We start from the raw sequence: 18,261 nt of genomic DNA, 5'->3' as shown, positions 1-18,261 counted from the left end.
GGGATGAGAAAGGGGAGCCGGCGGCGGGTTTTCTCAGAGGGGGCGTGAGCGTGAGCCGCCGGTCTCGCCGCTAGGTCTCCCGGCCGGAGAAGGGGTTCTGGGAAAGTGAGTTGATGCCCTGTGCCTCACTGGGAGAAAAACTCATGTTCATAGGCAGAACAAACCATTTCCGGGTAATTTCTTCTTAACCCTTGGCACTTGCCTTTGCTCATCCTGCTTGATGCTTTGTAACCAGCGGTTGGCCGAAGTTGTGTAGGGACCCGGCCCTCCCGGTGTTGCTCCTTCCCCCCGCAGTATGGGATGTGGACTGGAGCAGGCAGGTGGAGTGGCCCAGGTACCACCGGACCCTGCCTGACTTGAGGCTTCGGTGGTGGTAGCTGCGGGCGGTAGAGTGTGTGAGGGAGGGGGAACCCCCCCCCGACCCCCGAAGCCAGATTGAGGTAACATTTTCCCGATTTAAACTAGTCACACTGGGCTGCCCTCGCTCTGGGCTGTGCGGTGTGTGTGGGAAGAAAACTCTGCTTGACAGCATTGGCAAAGCCCACCAGTCTCTGATAGACTTTATTTCCCAGTCTCACCCTGGCTCCGTAATCCCTGTAAGTCCTTTGGACAACTCTTAGGACTTGAGGTTCTGAGAGGAAGCCTAGGGAGGGGGCTTCTCTCCCTTTCTAACTGATAAGCAGGAAGATTGAGGCACCTGGCTTTGGAAAGAACTGGTGGTTTTCCTGCCTGGGACTGAGGCTGTCCTGGGGTTTGTATATTTCTTGCATTCATTCTAGCTAGTAGCTCAGGACCGCCCTGAACTGGATCTTGAGAGAGGAGGAGGCTGTATGTGACAGCCAGACGGGGCATTCCAGGGAGAGGGAAGAATGTGGGCAAAAGGAGGCAAGTAAGGATGTGAATAATTCCACTAAGTTCCTCAGGGTTGCAGTCCAGAAGGGATCAGGTGGTCGAGGGAGTGTGTGGGTCAAAGGGTCTGCCTGCCTTTGGGACGGGGAACGCTGGAGAGTTTCAGGCTCATCTGGGAGCATCAGGGAACATTTGTAGTGTGGCTGCGGTCTCCTGCCCTGGGAGCATCCTGGGATCAGAGAGATGAGTTAGGAAGCTGTTGCCTCTCATGCCAGGCAGGTGCCAGGAGCAGAAGCTGGGGCTGTCTTCTGAAGAGGAAGACTTTCCACTGCTCTCCCCAGGGGATGCTGTTCATTTTCCTGTCGCCACACACTGCAGAACCTGGGCAGGCTGAGTTCTCTGGGCCTCCACAGCTACTCCCGAATTTTTGTGTGAAGCTGAGGAGGCCAGACCCAGGCAGGTAATGGCAGACGTGAAGGGGCACACAAGACCATAGTCGGCCATGGGTGATCCTCTCTAAAGGGAGCTGGTTGTCATTTCCACCCTCTGAAGCCATGTGGGAGGGGGAGATGAGCAATGATAGATCTGGATTTTTCAAGAGAAGCCAGATTGAGGTAACATTTTCCTGATTTAAAAAAATGTGGGCCACTATTTGCTTGAACTGCTGATATGCTGAAATTTTACTGCTATTTGACCTTTTGGAACTATAAAAGTGGCAATTTCATACCATGTAACCTGAACAGTACCCAATTTTGCAGAGGAAGTCTGCAGGTAGCCTGAGCTCAAGTGATCTCTGACGAACCTCATCCTCTTCCTCTCTGTGCCATCCCTTCCTCTGCTTGGCCCTGACACCAGCTGACCTCCTGGTCCCTCTGCCATTCATTGATGTTTTGAAACTTTCCCATCTCTCCTCACCAAGTTCCTCAGTCATTAGCCCGCCAACAGCCTCAGGAACCTCTTTAACTTTGGTGACCTCTCTGCCTTCTCTTCAGCCACTCGCGCCCAGAGCCACGCCCTGTTCTTGCTGCCCTTCAAGGGTCTTCTGTTCTGACTGCAGCTCGTGTCTCACCAAGACCTCCGATTCTTCTAGTTGCCGTCTGCCCTGCAGAACCTTGACTCCAAGTCAATGCCAAAACCCCCTTTTCTGCTTTATGCCAGGGGCGGGAGGGCAGAGTGATGGTCCCTAGTCTTCTTGGCGCCATGTGTCACCCTAAGCCTCGGTCAGTGGCCTCTTTCATTCCCTTTTCCTCTCTCCTCCGGCCCTGCCCTTACTCCTTCGCTGAGAAAATTGAGGTCAGGAGTTGCTGTCTTCCCTAGTGGCTTCCTGTTCCTGCAGGCTCTCAAGTCCACGTCAAGATCTGAGGACAAGGGTCCTTCCATCTCCAACTCTACTTTCTCCATCCAGCTTCAGCTTTCCTCTTTCTACTGGCCCGTTTCCTTTAGTTATAAATATGGATGAGGGTCTTTCATTGAAAACAAAAACCCCCAAAGCTACATGGCCACAAGGTCTCATTGGCCCTTTCATCTTCTCATCCCAGTGTGTAGTTGGCATCATCTTTGCTTATCTGCCTCTGATCTCCCCTCAGCCATCTGCTGTCTCCTCTCACTGGGCTGCCCCAGCTCTCGCTCAGGACCCTAGCAACTCCCCAGCCCCAGCCCCAGAGGGTGTCCGCCAGGCCTTATTGGTTTGGATCCCAATGCTATATTTCACAGGTGGAGTTGACTCTCCTTGAATTCTGCTCCCTGAATTTCCAAGGTACTTAATACTCCTAATTCTCCTTTTTTAGTGCATTTTTTAAAAAGTGGTACAAGCACATATTTCAGAAGACATCAAACAACCAAAACCCAACGATGCAAGTTCATAGCTCATTCTCTTCCTGTCCTTCCCACAGGCAGCCAACTTCCGTTCTTTTCACCATGTAGTCCGGTAACTTAGAGAAGTGACACGGTCAGGTTTTCAAAGTAGATGGACAAGAGCGAGGGTGTGAGAGTGGATCATTTTCACTTAGAAAGATAAGTTTGGCTGCAATTTGGGGTCTGGGGTTTTGGGGGTCAGGCTGGGACACAACGAGGAGGCTGTTGAAATAACTATTGGGATGCGAATTGATAATGTTGAGTCAGGCCCTTGGGAATGGTGGGGGTGGGGGCAGTGAAGTTAAGGTTAGGGAACATAGCAGCCGAGATGTGGAGTTGGAGGTGAGAGAGAGGGTAGACCTTGACATTCTCGGAAACCTGGCTCTGCAGACGTGCCATTTCCTGAGTAGAAGCCCAGAGGCAAGAACATTTGTGTGGGGACCCTGGACTTCTGTTCTGGACGTAGAGTGGTTGCAGGGCCATCTGGGAGGTGGAGTAGTGACTCAGGAGAGAGGTCTGGGTTGGGGTGGAGTCTTCGGCAGCAGGGAGCAGTTAAGAGGGCATGGGACTGACCAGGGAGACCTGCAGACACGGTGTGTTTAGCTTCTGCATTTTCAAAACATTTGTTAGCAATTAATTTCAGTGTGGAAAGATTTCACATACAAACCTAGATCTATATCTAGCTTTCCTTGAAAAATTAGAATCTTTAGCAGTGCTGGGCCTGCATTCTCAGCCAGTAGCCGTTCGTGGAGCCGAGGCATGGCTGCGACTTTGGTGGCCACGGCTCTCTTCTGCATTCACTTGGGTCCCCACCAGCCACCTTTACATTCCTGCCTGGGTTTGAGGGAAAATGAACCAGCCCTCCTTGCCCGTGGGAGACTAGGTCTGGGTGACCCAGGACAGAGTAGGGGAATCCCCACCAGAGCTGGGATGGGAGAAGAACCAGAAAGCCAGGTGCAGGTCGTAGCCTGGAAACCAAAGAGAAGTCCTCCCCGCCTCTAGCAAGATCAGAACAGGAAGTCCATGGATTCGTAGTTAGGAAATGATCGAATGTGGACTAAGCTTGCTTTCTGGATCGAGGGAAAGGGGAAAATGGGATGCCTGATGGGGAGGGAGGAGTTTTTTAAGGTTGAGGAGACTTGACCATGGTTAAATGTTAAGAGAGACCTGGTAGAAAGCAACAGAGAGAGTGAGTGCAGCGTATCCTAGAGCAGCCAGACGATTTCGGGTCCAGAGGGCAGGTGGAGTGCATCTTCATGCCCTTTGGGGCCTGGGACACCCTGGGTAACTCAGAATGGGACTTCTGATGCCTGGGCTGGCCACCTATGGGCTGCATCTCCAGGACGGATGGACAGGGAGTCCCCTAGGGCTAGTGCTAGGCTTTGCCTTGGCATTACTGGTCACCCCCTCCTTAACACCCCTCCCCTTCCTACTGGGCACCCCACCCTGTGCTGCCAGGGGTGGTCCAGATTGCAACCAGTAATGCCAGATGCCTGCATAGTAACTTCCTTCCCTTATTTCTTAAGACCTTTGCTCAAATATCACATGGTTACTAGTGCCTTCTCAGACCACCCTATTTAAAAATCACACACTCAGACATATTTTCAGTCAGCCTTATTTTTCTCCGTAGTACTTGCTTCCTCCTGAGATATTATTTACCTGTTGTTGTCTGTCTCCCTCCATTGGCATACAGGCTCCTCAAGGGCAGGGACTTGACTGGTGCATTGCAGAATCTCTGGCACCTGCATGTGCGGGGCATGTGGCAGGCCATCACTGTCAGTGGGCTGACTGAACAAGACAGCACATGAACCTAATGGTACAGCTGGCGAGGGTCAGTGACTCTGCCCTGGCCGTGCCTGTGGGTCTTCATTCTTTTTGGTTCATAGACAGAAGGAAGGATTTTTCCCTTAATCCAAGAGCAGGTCCTGGGCAAAGGGGCTCAGAATGACTTTCTAGGTATAAACATGTTATAGTGATTTTGATGGTGAGGATGGCATCAGTTAGCTCCGTGCCAGATGCTCTGCTAAACAACAACAGCAACAAACCCTAAGTAGTGGGTACCCTTATTGTCCACGTATTAGCCATTAGTAACCATGTGATGAAGGGCTAGGGAAGTTCACTTGCCCACAGTCAGGTGGGTGGGCAGCACTGGGACTGGGAGATGGATTATGTCCATTCAACCCCACAGTTATGGAGCTAACCACTGTTCTCTCCTGCCTCTCCTCCCACAGGCATTTGCATCAAGTGTGGGCTTGGCATCTATGGAGCAAGGCAAGCGTGCCAGGCAATGGGGAGCCTGTATCACACCGACTGTTTCACCTGTGACTCCTGTGGTACGTAACCTCTTCCTGGTACCTCTTGCACCAAGGACCTCCTTGTATCTATGTCCCAGGCTGATGGAGCACCCAGCTCTGGCCCAGGCATGAGTGTGGAGGAGGCTAAGTTGTGGCCCCTTTCTCTCTGGGCCTGACCTGCTCAAGTGGCCCAGGCCCCTGGGAAGATCTGCTGGGCGCTGGGCAGGGAGGCGTGGAGCCAGGAGGGAGCTTTTTGCTGGCCATAGGGAGAGGTTGCCCCGCTGTCCCTCAGCTCTGGAGCCTCTGTGCTGTGCAGGGTGCGATGTCTCCTGGCTGCCTGGGGTGCTGCGCCTTCTGCCTGCATGGACATGGGGCTAATATTTCTTTTCCCTGCAATTTATTTTTTGTCCTAATTTTATACACAGTTTAAACTATAAATGTTATAAGTGAGCCTAGACTAAGTTATAAAAAGAAAAAAGTAAATATAATCCAACCAACCTAATAAATCTGCACTCTTGATTTTCCTACTGTCCTTTCAGGCTTTGCCCTAAAGAAAACATCTTTCATTTATTACACTAAACATTTTAATATTTTGTTTTATGAAGGTATAATACATGCACAGTATTAAGTCAGATCATTCTGAGAAGCTGTTTTTGCAACAGCAGAAAAACATTTATCTTTCTGGTACTGGTCCCATTCCCCAGAGGCAAACCGCAGAGTATTTTTTAGCAATTTCTTCTAGAAGACACTTCCATGTCTTAACAAGCATACACTACTGTTTTCTCTTTTTTAAAAAAAAAATTCTATTAAAATATAATTGGCATACAATATTAGTTTCAGATGTACAATCTAGTGATTCGACATTTATGTACCTTACCATGTGATCACCATGATAAGTCTATTAATCATCTGTCACTGTGCAAAGTTATTACATTATTGACTGTTATATTCCCTGTGCTGTACATTACATCCCTGTGACTTATTTTTTTTGATAACTGGAAGTCTGTACCTTCTATTCCCCTTTACCTTTTTTACCCTTCCCCCTACCCCTCTGGCAACCTTCAGTTTGTTCTCTGTATCTATAAGTCTTTTTTGTTTGTTTGTTTTGTTTTTTGCCGTCAATAAGAAATTTACTCATTAAAAAAATCCAGCCGCTGGCATTATCCAGAAAAATTTAACAAGTTTTTTAAATAATCATCATAAAGTTGAAGGACTGAAACTTGTTCACTGAAACATTGATTTGCATTAATGCTTTATGTCTCTGAATTTATATTAAAAATTCACACACAAATGAAAATGGAAACACTGCCAGTACCTGATTTCTGTCTATGTTTCCACTTTTAGTCTTATACTTAGGTACTTTTTGACTCTATGTAAAAAAAATACCTAACGTTCAGAACTACCAGTAACATGAGAAAATTTTTTCTTAAGCATGAAACGTTTCCCATCATAGTGGATTCTTAAGCGCGTTCTCCACATAGGCGGTGTGTTCGCTGGGTGTCTTTTGGCATAGTTGTTACACGTTTGGCATGAATCGTACACAGATTGGTGCCTTCAGAAAGGCCAACCAGATAGGTCTCACTTGCCTCCTGCAAAGCACCGATAGCTGCAGCCTGGAAGGGCAGATCTATTTTGAAGTCCTGAGCATTTTTTGACACCAGATGCCGGAAGGGGAGTTTGCGAATCAAGTTCAGCGGATTTACGGAGAATGTCCAATTTCAGGGTGTGCCAAGGTACCAGGCCTGTAATGAGATTTCTTTATCTCTCCAATCGAGCACGTACTCTTGCGAGTGGCTTTTGTAGCCAGTTGCTTCCCCATGATTTACCACTGGCGAATTTGCTGGCAGTCTGCTTTTTACATGCTGTGCTTACCTACCAGCGGCAGCTGTGAACAAAACTGAGGCAGTTTCTGTTTACTGTTTGTTTCGTTTTGTTACACATACAAGTAAAATCATATGATATTTGTCTTTCTGTCTGACTTATTTCACTTAGCATAATACCCTCTAGGTGCACCCATGTTGTTACAAATGACAAGATTTCCTTCTTTTCTTACTGCTGTGTAATATGTTATATGTATGTACCACACTGTCTTTATCCGTTCATCTATAGATGGACACTTAAATTGCTTCCATATTTTGGCTCTTGTGAATAATGCTGCAATAAATGTATGATGAAAATTCTTAGCAAACTAGGATTTAAGGGAACTTCTAAATCTGATAACAGTTGGAGACTAAAAAGCTATGCGAATATCATACTCAATGGCAAAGTACAAGAAAAATGGATCTTTAAATGAGGAAAAGACAGTGATGCCTGCAATTATGTCTTCTATTTAGCGTTGTACTGGAAGTCCTAGTCATTGCAGTAAGACAAGAAAAATAAATATACCATATTCATGCATGGATATGTTTAGTAGTGTAGAGATGTCAGTTTTTTTCCAAATCGATCTATAATGCATTAGAAATCCAATTAAGCATGTTTTCATGAATTTGACAAGCTAATTCTAAAATTTAAATGAAAGCATAAAAGGCTAAGAATAGTCAAGACTATCTTGAAGGAGAGCAAGTTGGGAGAACTTTCCAACCAGGTATCAGTACGTATTGTATAGTTAACATTATTTAATTTCTTGGTACAAGGGTATTGGTGCAAGGGTAGACAGATACTTGCTTTTTGCTTATTCTCTCTATTATTCTAGAATTCAAATTAGAAATATTAGGCTTTCTCATTCTGTTAGGCTCTCCACGTTACCCATTTCTGTCTCTCTTTACTGCATTATGTTTAATTTCTTCAGCTCTGTCTTCCAGAATCTGGAATCCAGATCACTGGTTTTCTTCTTCAGCTGTGTTTAACTTCCTTTTGAACTCTTCTTACATTGAGTTTTTTTATTTCAGCAATTGGATTTCTTTTTTATTTCTAGAAATTCTCTTTGGTTCTTCTTTTCAAATATTTCTCAACATTTTTGAAAATCTCTTGCTTTTTATCAAGATTTTGATACATAAAGAGTGTCAAGTACTAATCTTAGATGTATTATAGCTTGATACATTTTTGCATATCTACATGCCCCTGTAATCACTACTCAGATCAAAGTGTAGAACATTTTCATCACCCCAGAAGGTTCCCTTATGCCCCTTCTGAGTCACCTTTACATGGACTCTTGAGCCGTTTCCATAGTTTGGTGATCGTAAATAAAACTGTTACGAGCATTTGTTTACAAGTATGTTGATGGACATTTATACTTATTTCTCCGGCAGTGGAGTTGCTGAGTCATGGAGTAGCATTTGTGTCACTTTAATATATGCTGCTGAGCAGTTTAAGTTTACCAGAGTAGATGAACCAATTTATAATCTCATTGGCAATGTATGAGAATTGCAGTTTTTCTTCTTTCTCATGGGGGAATGGTATTAATGTAATTTTAATTTGAATTTCCCTGATGAGTAGTGATGACTCATCCGCCTTTTCACGTGTTCGTTGGCCATTCGAATGCCTTTGTAAAGTGCCTGTTGAATTCTTTTGCCCATTTCTAAATTGGGTGGTTTTGACTTTTTCTTGTTTGTCGTCCTTTACGCATCTTGCATAAAAGTTCTTTGTTGGATATATGTGTTGTAAATTCTTTCACAAACATATTGTTCCTTTATCCTAAATGAAGTCTTCTGATGAAAAGAAATTCTTAATAAAGCCCAATTTATCTTTTTTGTTTATAGTTGTTACTTTTAATGTCCTGTCCAAGAAATCTTCGTAGTCTCATGTTTTAGCCATTTTTATTTTGTTAGCATATTAAACATACTTATTATGTATTTTGTATCTAATAATCCCAGTATCTGATGTCTTTCGAAGTCCTATTTCTATTGTTTATTGTTTCTCTTCACTCTTGGTCATGATGCCTTGTTTTCTCTTTCGTTTTGTAATTTTCAATGGTGGAAGTCTGCCTGTGGGAATTCAATGAAGTCTGTGTTGCAGGTGCATTTCCCCAGGGAATGTTCGAAAGCTTTCTATTAAGGAAAAATTTAAACTTAAAAGGGGGAAATATTTTTTTTCCTTTTATGAATATTCTTATATGCTCATGGACTTTTATCGATGCATTGTATTGCAGTATGTCACATATTCTTTTCGATGCACAAATTGTCTCAACTTTGGCCAGAGGAAGTCCCTTCCATTTGGCTCCTGTGTCCTTTGCCACGTCCCCACTATTCTTTGAGCACTTCTTTACCCTGGCACAAGGTGTTCTAGGTTTATCTTTGTTTTTGTTTTTAATTGAGTACAATTTACATATAATACAGCGAATAGATCTTAAATGTATTGTTAAAAGATTTTGGATAAGTGTATATATTTATATAACTCATGTCCCTAACAAAGATATAGAATATTTTAAACACCTTAGAAACTTCTGTCGTGCCCTTGTTCCCCATATGCTCCACCGTCATATCTACCTAACCAGTGTTCTGATTTCTACCACCATACATTAGTTTTGTCTGTCCTAGAGTTTCATATAAACATGTCTTTTTTTCCTTTTAGTCCATGCTGTTACATACATCAGTAGTTCAGTCTTTTTTATTGCTGAGTAGGATTCTGTTGTTTGAATATACCACAATTTGTTTATCCATTTAACTGTTGGTCAATACTAGATTGTGCTGCGAACATTCTTGTACAGGTCATTTGTGGACAAATGTTATCATTTCTCTTGGGTAAATTCCAAGAAGTAGAATTTCTGGGTCATAGGCTAAGTGTATGTTTAACTTCGTAAGAAACTGCTGAACTGTTTTCCAAAAGGCTTATACCAATTTCTACTCCTGTTAGAGATATGAGAGAGTTGCATTATTCTATATATTCGCCAACAATTGGTATTTTGGTCTTTTTAATTTTAGCCATTCTAATGGGTGTGAAGTGGTACCTCGTTGTGGTTTTAATTTGTATTTTTCTAATGGCTAATGAGGTTGAGCACCTTGTTGTTTTCTTCTTGGCCATTTATATCTTCTTTTGTGAAATCTGTTCAAGAGTTTTGCCCAGTTTTTAATTGGGAGTTATTTATTTTTATTATTTAGTTGTAGGAAAAAATATATTTTGAGTACAAGTTCTTTTCACACGTATGCTGTGAATATTTTTTCCTAGTGTGATTTTAAAAAATATTTTCAATGATATTTTTTTTGATAAATTGTAAGTTTTGATGAAATCAAATTTGTCAAATTTTTGTTTTATGATTATTTTCTGTGACGTAAAAATTTTTTTCCCCCTTTAAGTCATGAGGATAGTCTCCTATGTTTTCTTCTAGAAGCTTTAATTTTTCATTTTGAGGTTGATAACCCATTTTATATTAATTTTTGTATATAGTATGAAGTAACAAATTGCATTTTATTATTTTTCCATGCGGATATCCAGTTGTTCCAGCACCATGGGCTGAGAAGACTTTGCTTTCCTGCTTGTGTGTTTGTTCAAACATTTATGGGTCTGTTTTTGAACTCTGTTTTGTTCCACTAATCTTTTCGTCTCTCCTCATCCCAATATTATACTGTCTTGACTACTGTAAGTCTTAAAATAGGAGGTAGTGTAAGTCTTCCCGCTTTGTTGATCTTTTTCAAGATTATTCTGGCTATTCTATGTTCTTTGTGTTTTTATATAAATATTAAAATTGGCACATCAGTCTCCACATAGAAAAAAGTAAGTGCCGGACTCTTGATTGGATGATGTTGAAGGTATAGCTCGGTCTGGGGAGAACTGATATCAGAACACTTGAAGCCATGAAGATGGCTGTCAGATTTTTCCGCAGTTGCAAGCGGACAGGTTAGCCGGCCACCATTTCACAGATACTGACTGAAGAAGACATGAGCCTCCTGGGCAGAGATTCACAGCACCACAAGCCGCACGAATGCCACATTTGCATCAGTTCGCCCTCCCTAGTTACACGGATGACGTGGCATGGCCTAGGTGGATGCTGCACACACAGTGGGTGTGTGTCAGGGTTGAGAAACCCTGAGTTTAGGGAACTCCAGTATTTTATAATGGGCTGCCAGCAAAGCTATTTGACCCTTGTCCTGGAGGAACGCATCTTTATTATACTGGACAGCCAACAAACCCCGCCCTCTGCTTCAGAGGGAGATGCTATCTCTGTCTTCTAAACAGTTTGCTCCACAAACATCCTTGGAAAGATAATCCAGAATGAAAGCTGCCAGCCGTCTGTAAGATGCGCAGGAAAGTGAGAGACCCCGTGGAGAACTGTCTTCCAGCAGTAGTATATCGATTTATGTAGGTCTTTTAAAATTTATCTTAGCAGTGTTTGGTTTTGCAGAGTAAGGTCAGACACATCTTTCATTAAACTTATCTCTTAGTATTTATGTTTTTTTTTTTATACGATTGTAAGTGTAATTTTTTAAAAAGTTTATTTTCCAATCATTTGTTGCTAGAATAAAAATATATTTGGGTTTTATATAGTGACCATCTATTCTACAACCTTGATAAAGTCACTTCTTCTAGTATTTTTTTCATAGATTCCTTATGATTTTCTCCATAACACAGTCATGTCATCTGTGTTTAAAAATAGTCTTACTCTTTCCTTCCCAACCTTTTTTTCTTTTTCCATTTGTCGTCTTGCATCATCTAGGGCCAATGTTAAATCCTAAGGGGAAAAGCATGTACTATTTCACCATTACGTCTGGTGTCAGCTGTGGGATTTCATGGATGCCCTTCATCGAGTGGAGGAGGTGCCCTCTGGTTCCTAGTTAGGCGCTGTGTCTTTCTCCTGATTCTCATGGGAATGCTGTTGGGGCAGCTATTTTGACAAGGACGCCTCTTTCACATTGGGCTTCTGTACCTGATGAGATGTGTACTTCTGATGTTCATGGAACAAGGGAAATTCATTCTGAAATTCTGCTTTCAGTTTAATTAAAGTGAATGTGATAAAAAAAAAAATTAGAACATCGATTTACACTCGACATAAGTTCTTTGTATATTTGCTTTTACAATAGTTCTGTTGACAACATGTTCTGTTTAATTAAAAAATATATTAATTGGTATAAGGATAATAATAACATTAAAGGGAAATTTAAAAATTTGTCCGTAATCCACGTCTCATCTGTTGGAGGAGGGTGCTGAGAAATGGCAGCAGGGAGCCCAACCCGGGTTCCCCGTGGCCCAAGGACCCCCCTGTCCAACCTCGTCCTTGCAGGGAGACGACTTCGTGGGAAGGCGTTCTACAATGTGGGCGAGAAAGTGTACTGCCAGGAGGACTTCCTGGTGAGTCAAAGCTGTGTCCTGGCTGTGCCACGGGTAGGAGCAGGGGTGGGACCCTCCTTTCGATTCACATGGAAACCTGAGGCCAGGAGGCAGGTGCTGGCTGGGCAGTAAGTGCCCCTGTTGTCACATAACATCCTGGATCCTGTGTCCCCTCCCAGTACTCCGGGTTCCAGCAAACGGCTGACAAGTGTAGCGTGTGTGGACACCTCATCATGGAGATGGTGAGAACCTCCCCCAGCCTCCCGGAACCCCTCTGACATGGGCAGACTTAGGACCCCACCCTTTTCACCTGTTGCAGACCTGCCAGGGGCTCAGAGCCAGAGCCTATTCCGGGGGCTGTGCTGAGCCTTCCACCTGCACTGACCCTTCAGTGCCTCCCACCCCCAGATCCTCCAGGCCCTCGGGAAGTCCTACCACCCAGGCTGCTTCCGGTGCTCTGTGTGCAATGAGTGCCTTGACGGGGTGCCCTTCACTGTGGACGTGGACAGCAACATCTACTGTGTCAGAGACTATCACACGTGAGTAGCCGGTGTGTGGAGCAGGTGTGACTCTCGCTGTTTTAATCTGCCTCCCTTGGAAGCATTTTTCTGGCCTGCCTGTCCGTGTCCTCCCTTCTTGGCCTTTTCACTTCCAGCCTCCCCTTGTGTGCTCAGTGGTTGGGTCAGGGCACGGATCCCTGCCTTGAGCCCTCTCTGTTGGATGGTTTAGCCACCAGCCATTTCTTTGCTTTCCCTGCCTTTGCCTGCTGCTCCCCTCCTCCTAGTGGTGGGGACTCTCCAGGCTGCCCCACCTAGCATCTATACCTCTGTTCCCAGGGCCAGGCCAGGCCTCTTCTGCATGGGATGGGGGCTTGGGATCTCTGCAGAGTCTTTTCCTTGCCTGTCCAGTACTCATGTGAGCAGCCAATTTATTCTCTCTTGCTGTGACTCCAGGCTCAGCCCTCGGAGCTCTGGTCCTGTGCTGCTGCTTTGCATGGGGTTGCTGCCTGATATAGGTTCCTGGTACCCAGCATGGATCCAGGGTTTGCAGGTGTCTCAGCTAGAGGGTGCCCCAAACTTTGATGTTAGGGGGCAGGGAACATGCAGGAAGCACAAGGGAGAGGGCAGGGCAGAACTCAAAGCCGTTCTGGAGGAGGCGATGGAGTGGAGGTGAATTGAGGGGACAAATAAAAGGTGTGGCAGAAACTGCTCCCACCTCAACATGTCCATACAAGGAAAGAGGGCTGATGCTCAGGCCACGTCCTGGGGCTACTGTGGGTGCCCTGCCCTTGTGCCTTTGGCTTCTGGTCACTTCGTTGGTCACTTCTGGTTTTCTTTATTCTGCAGGGTTTTTGCACCAAAATGTGCCTCCTGTGCCCGTCCTATCCTCCCTGCACAGGTAGGAACCACTTACCTAGGGATGAGCAGGTGCTTGGCCCAGCCCAGCCTCTGTGCAGTCCTGCCTGGGTCAACCTCAGCTCTCGGGCCCCTGTGAGAGGGACGAGCAGATGCTCCTGCCCCATTTCCCTCAAGGCTGCGGGATGTGTGTGGTGCCCATGCTGTGGGGTGTGGTGTCCCTGCATGAGTTAGAGGGAAACGGTGGCCCTTGCTGCTTGGCTGCCCCACTGCTGCCCTTGGTTCCATTGCTCATTAATGGAAGGACTGCTCCCTGGGTCTGTTAGCTCTGCAGGCAGAGGTGGTGGGGAGCGGAGGGGACGAGGGCGTGGTCTGTGCAGGAGATATCCTTGGGTGGGGCAGCTCTCTCAGGCACTGGGTCTTCTACTGGTTCTGTCACAGGCTGGGGAAGCAGGACAGGCTCTGGTCTTTCCTGACTCCAGAGAACTGAAAAGAACATGTACCTGTAGATTGACACCTGTGTGGTGGCTCTCGTGGACATGTGTGCATGCTGTTGGCTGTGGCCATGGGAGGATGCCTAAGGCACACTCACATCCATTCGTGTGCATCTACTGGTGCCCATTCTGGCCCCACGGAATCCCCGATGTCGATGCTTACATGGGCGTGAATGCATGTCTGCCATGACAAGAGCACAAGGTGTAGGTGTGTGCCCCCACACTCAGACCCGCAGCTTGCTTATGGTTTGCAAACCCCATCTCTTCCTCCAGGGCTGTGAGACAACCATCCGTGTGGTGTCCATGGACAGAGACTACCATGTGGAATGTTATCACTGTGAGGTGAGCCTGGCACTCCTGGAAGGCTGGAGGCTGGGGCGGTTCCCATCCACTGGGGCTCCTCTCTAGGTGTTCTGTGAGCCCATCTCTTATGGTTCCTTCCCACTCTACCTGTCATCCCCCAGTGAGCCCTCTCCTCAAGACATGTTCTCTCTCAGCCTGTTTTTCATCCAAATATTTATTGAGTTACAGTGTGTGGAGTGCTGTGTATGTATGTAGAAGAAAGATGGTCCCTACTCCCATGGGAGTGACCAGTACTCGGGCAGTATCTACACAGGGTCATCATTGCTATCAAGGGGAGTTTTCAGAGCACATAGGAGACCTTGGAAAATCAAGGAAGGCATTCTGGAAGAGGTGACATTCAAGCTAAGATTTGAAAGATGAATAAGAGTTAGCAAAGGAGGCAGTAAGAAGGGCATTTCCAGGCAGTCAGGCAGAATGTGCTTATGTGTGAAGGTGAGTGTGTTGTTTTGTGCCACTGGAGAAGTTGATAGGAGCTGGGGACAAAAGGCCACGTGAGCTAAAGAGTGTGGGCTTATCCTAGGGCAATGGAGAATGATCAAAACGGATGACATGATGGCATTTGGATTTTAGAAAGGACACTTAGCTATGCAGAGAATGAATGGAAGAAGAGAGACGGGGCTGGGGTTCCCTGAGGAGGCTGGTGGAGTCAGGGTTATGGTACTGGTTCAGGGAGGTAGATTGAGTTTAGTGATAATTAGGCAGTAAGAGCTACTGGATTTGGTCAGTGACTGGATGTGGGGGTTTGGGGTTTGGGAGGTGTGGGCGAGAGGAGGAGGGGATAAAATGCTCTCGGTTTTGGTAGCTGGAGACACCTGAATGGAGATGTCCAGGTGGCAGCTAGGAGTTCAGAGACTGGCAGCAGGTGGGGGATTTGGGCGTCATTAGCATGTATAGCGCCCTCCTCTCTGATACTCCGCCCTGTGGTTTCTGGTTGCCTTGGCCTCCCTGAATTCTCAATTCATGGAGGCTGATGGGCCCTCTTTGGCAGCCTGGAAAATCTTTCCAGGTAGTAACCTGTGGCCATTGTATGGCTCATCTCATTAGTTTCTCTTCTCTGAGAGATCACCGACCTGCCTTGCCTGTTGTCCAGGGTCTGAGAAGCCCTTGTTTCATATAATTGGCCTGGGTCTTTGTTGTTAAAGGCGGGATGGGAAGTCCAGTCCTTGTTGTTGTCATGGCCGGAAGTGAGAGTTGCATCCTAGGCACGTAGATGGCCACTGAAGCCAGGGGAGTAACTGGGGTCTTCAAGGAAGAGCTATTGGGGAAGGAGAAGGGGCTCAGGGTGAACCAAGGAGCACCAGCATTTGGGGGATGAATGAAGGCAAAGCAGCCATAAGGTGGGACTGAGAATGAGTGAATGGGGAGGTAGAAGCAAAACGAAGAAGAAGAGTGTTGAGTTTCAGAGCCCCAGGGAAGAGCAGGAGGGGCTGTCAGTGAGAAATCTTTAGTCATCAAGGGTCCATCTGGTACCAGGTTGCCCTGTTGGGGGCAAGTGGCCCAGTGGGAACAAGAATCCTGCTGGGGGAACAGAGAATGAGGATCGTGGCCTGCCGAGGGGCCGTGGTTTCCCCTCCAACAGTAACAGGGCATCCTGTTCTTTTGTCCTAGACACTGTGGTGTCCCCTTGGGACCACTAAGCGCAGTTCCTAGGTTAAGGCTGACCTTAACCTAGACCTGAGAGTCAAGGAGCAAGTCAAGCTGTGGGTGGTTCGCAGCCAGAGCCTGTGAGATGACGTACTGCTGTCCCCAGGGAAGACCCTGGGGCAGGAACTAAGGTCTCTAGGCTCCTTCTCTGGGGTGTGGCCGTTAGTAGCAGGGCCCAGTCGGGGGGCTGTGGCAGAACAGGGAGGACACGTGGGATGTGAGGTTCCATGAGGTTCCATGGAAGCAGCCCAGCTCCATTACTTGTGTGGGGCTTTCTGTAACAAGTGTCAGAGACCGAGGCAGGAGTCAAAGCTTCAGCCCCGGATGCAGTGACTGTGTCCAAAGGGGCCTCTGTGGGGTGGGCGGCAAAAGGAAGGAAAAAGTCATCCAGTTGGTCTTTCCCAGTGCCCGACTCTCTATGCCCCACACTTCCGGCCAGTGCCTTACAGAGGTCAGATACCAATCACGTAACTTGTTAAACAGAAAAATTAGCCTGTAAAATATACCGCAATGGTAAAAGGGTAAGAGGAGGGACAGAAAACAAAGCTCCTTGTTTACTTGGTGTGCCCGGTTCTTCTCTTCCATTATCTCTTAAGGCTACTGGGGTCTGTCATTTGATCAGTACCCCTTCCCAAGGTCACCAGTGACCCCCACATGGCAGGATCCAGGAGACACTTCTCTCAGCAGCTTTCTACACGCTGACCCCCTCATTCTTGACTGGTCACTGTGGCCTTAGGCCCACTCATTTTTACTTTTCTTCACTTTATTTTCCCCTCAAACCTCCTTGGCTCAGCGGTCTCTCTTCTTTCTGTCTTAAAGCCTCGGTGGCTCAGCCTTTGGGTTCTTCTCTAGCTCTCTGCACTCCGCGGGAGGTGTGATCTATTGTGTTGAGGCCATCCCATTTGTCTGCTGACATCCCCAGCTACTGCCCAGCCCTCTCTCTCAGGCTCCAGGCTTGTATCCAGCCACCCAGCCACCTCCCTGGTCCCTCCTCTAAGCAGAATGTCCAGTTCAGTGTGTCCCACACGAGGCTCCTGACCCCTCCCCCAAAGAGTAAAAGCCTGAGTCCTGAAGCTGTGCAGAGCCCTACCGACCTGCCCCCACCCTGTGGCCAGCCCCGACCCCCTTCCCCACTCATTCGGAGTTGGGGCTGTGTTCTTCCCTAGGACTGCGGGCTGCAGCTGAGCGGGGAGGATGGACGCCGCTGCTACCCGCTGGAGGGCCACCTGCTGTGCCGCCGCTGCCACCTGCGTCGCCTCCGGCCAGGCCCACTTCCCTCACCTGCCGTGCACGTCACCGAGCTCTGAGCAGGGCCTGAGCCTGACCCTGGGGCTGCGTGCGTGCGTGCGTGCGTGCGCGTGCGTGCGTGCGTGCGTGTGTGTGTGTGTGTGGCGCGCGTGCACGTGTGCGTGCGCGCAGCATGGGTGACCTGGTCAGGATCGGAGCTTCGAGTCAGGGTGGCAGGGCTGCCGTGCTCTACGCCCACCATCCCAGCCCCACCACTTGCCACCGAGCTGCTGTCCGAGGGGCCGGCCCCGCGGCGAAGCTACTTCTATTTATTCACCGTCTGTTCCTCCTCCAGCCTCTTCTTTCTTCCTGTCCGCCTCCAACCTGCCGTCACAGCCTTGTGTTCCAGAACCGCCGCGCCCCTAGGGGGCAGGTCCCAGGTCGCCGCGGGATTCGGGGCTGAAGATGCCACACGGCGTGCAAGGGGCACGGGGTACACTGACTGGCCTCGAGTGGAGTCAGTTTTCCGTTAAGAAGGGGCAGGGGACCCCATCGCAGAACGCTCGGGGCATGCGTGGGCTGGCAGGCGACAGTGGGCGGAGGGCACGCGTTTTTGTGGGTCATAAACGCCTTGTCCGCTGATGGGTGGGAGGGGGTGCCTTGTTTGGGTGGGGTCACAGGAGGGGGTGAGGAATGGCACCCTTGAGGAGAGCGGTTTGCAGAGGAACCCTGCCTTTGACCATTGTCACTGCAGGATTTGGTCTTCTGGATTCCAATGGGCGTTTTCAGCCACAATTCCAGCTGAGTCTCCCCATCCTAGCTCCTGGCTTGGGATCTGCTCGCTCCCCCACCCCGCCCCCCTCCTTCAGCCTCGGGAAAAGAACCGTCTTGGAATTCCAGCCACAGCTCTGTCAAGAGACGGTGACAGAGCTGCTGGCTTGGCAGGGAGAACACCTGTTGGGGGAAAAGCACTGTGTATCA

At 47.6% G+C, this 18,261-nt stretch overlaps 1 protein-coding gene and 1 pseudogene across 1 annotated transcript; one reads left to right on the top strand and one right to left on the bottom strand.

Annotated features, from left to right (window-relative positions):
* Nucleotides 1-2,424: 2,424 nt before the first annotated feature.
* Nucleotides 2,425-17,808, top strand: WTIP (WT1 interacting protein; the record flags this gene model as incomplete). The annotated part of the gene is made up of 8 exons (XM_011371833.2): nt 2,425-2,605; nt 4,935-5,036; nt 12,151-12,218; nt 12,377-12,439; nt 12,606-12,736; nt 13,544-13,595; nt 14,320-14,388; nt 17,220-17,808. Coding segments are annotated over 8 exons (807 nt in total), but the record flags the coding sequence as incomplete, so codon positions are not given.
* LOC111746638 lies at nt 6,371-8,512 on the bottom strand (annotated as a pseudogene).
* Nucleotides 17,809-18,261: the final 453 nt, after the last annotated feature.

Source organism: Pteropus vampyrus, unplaced genomic scaffold (genome assembly GCF_000151845.1).
Source record: "Pteropus vampyrus isolate Shadow unplaced genomic scaffold, Pvam_2.0 Scaffold196, whole genome shotgun sequence".
Lineage (NCBI taxonomy): Eukaryota > Metazoa > Chordata > Mammalia > Chiroptera > Pteropodidae > Pteropus > Pteropus vampyrus.
This window is presented reverse-complemented; position numbering and strand designations above follow the sequence as displayed.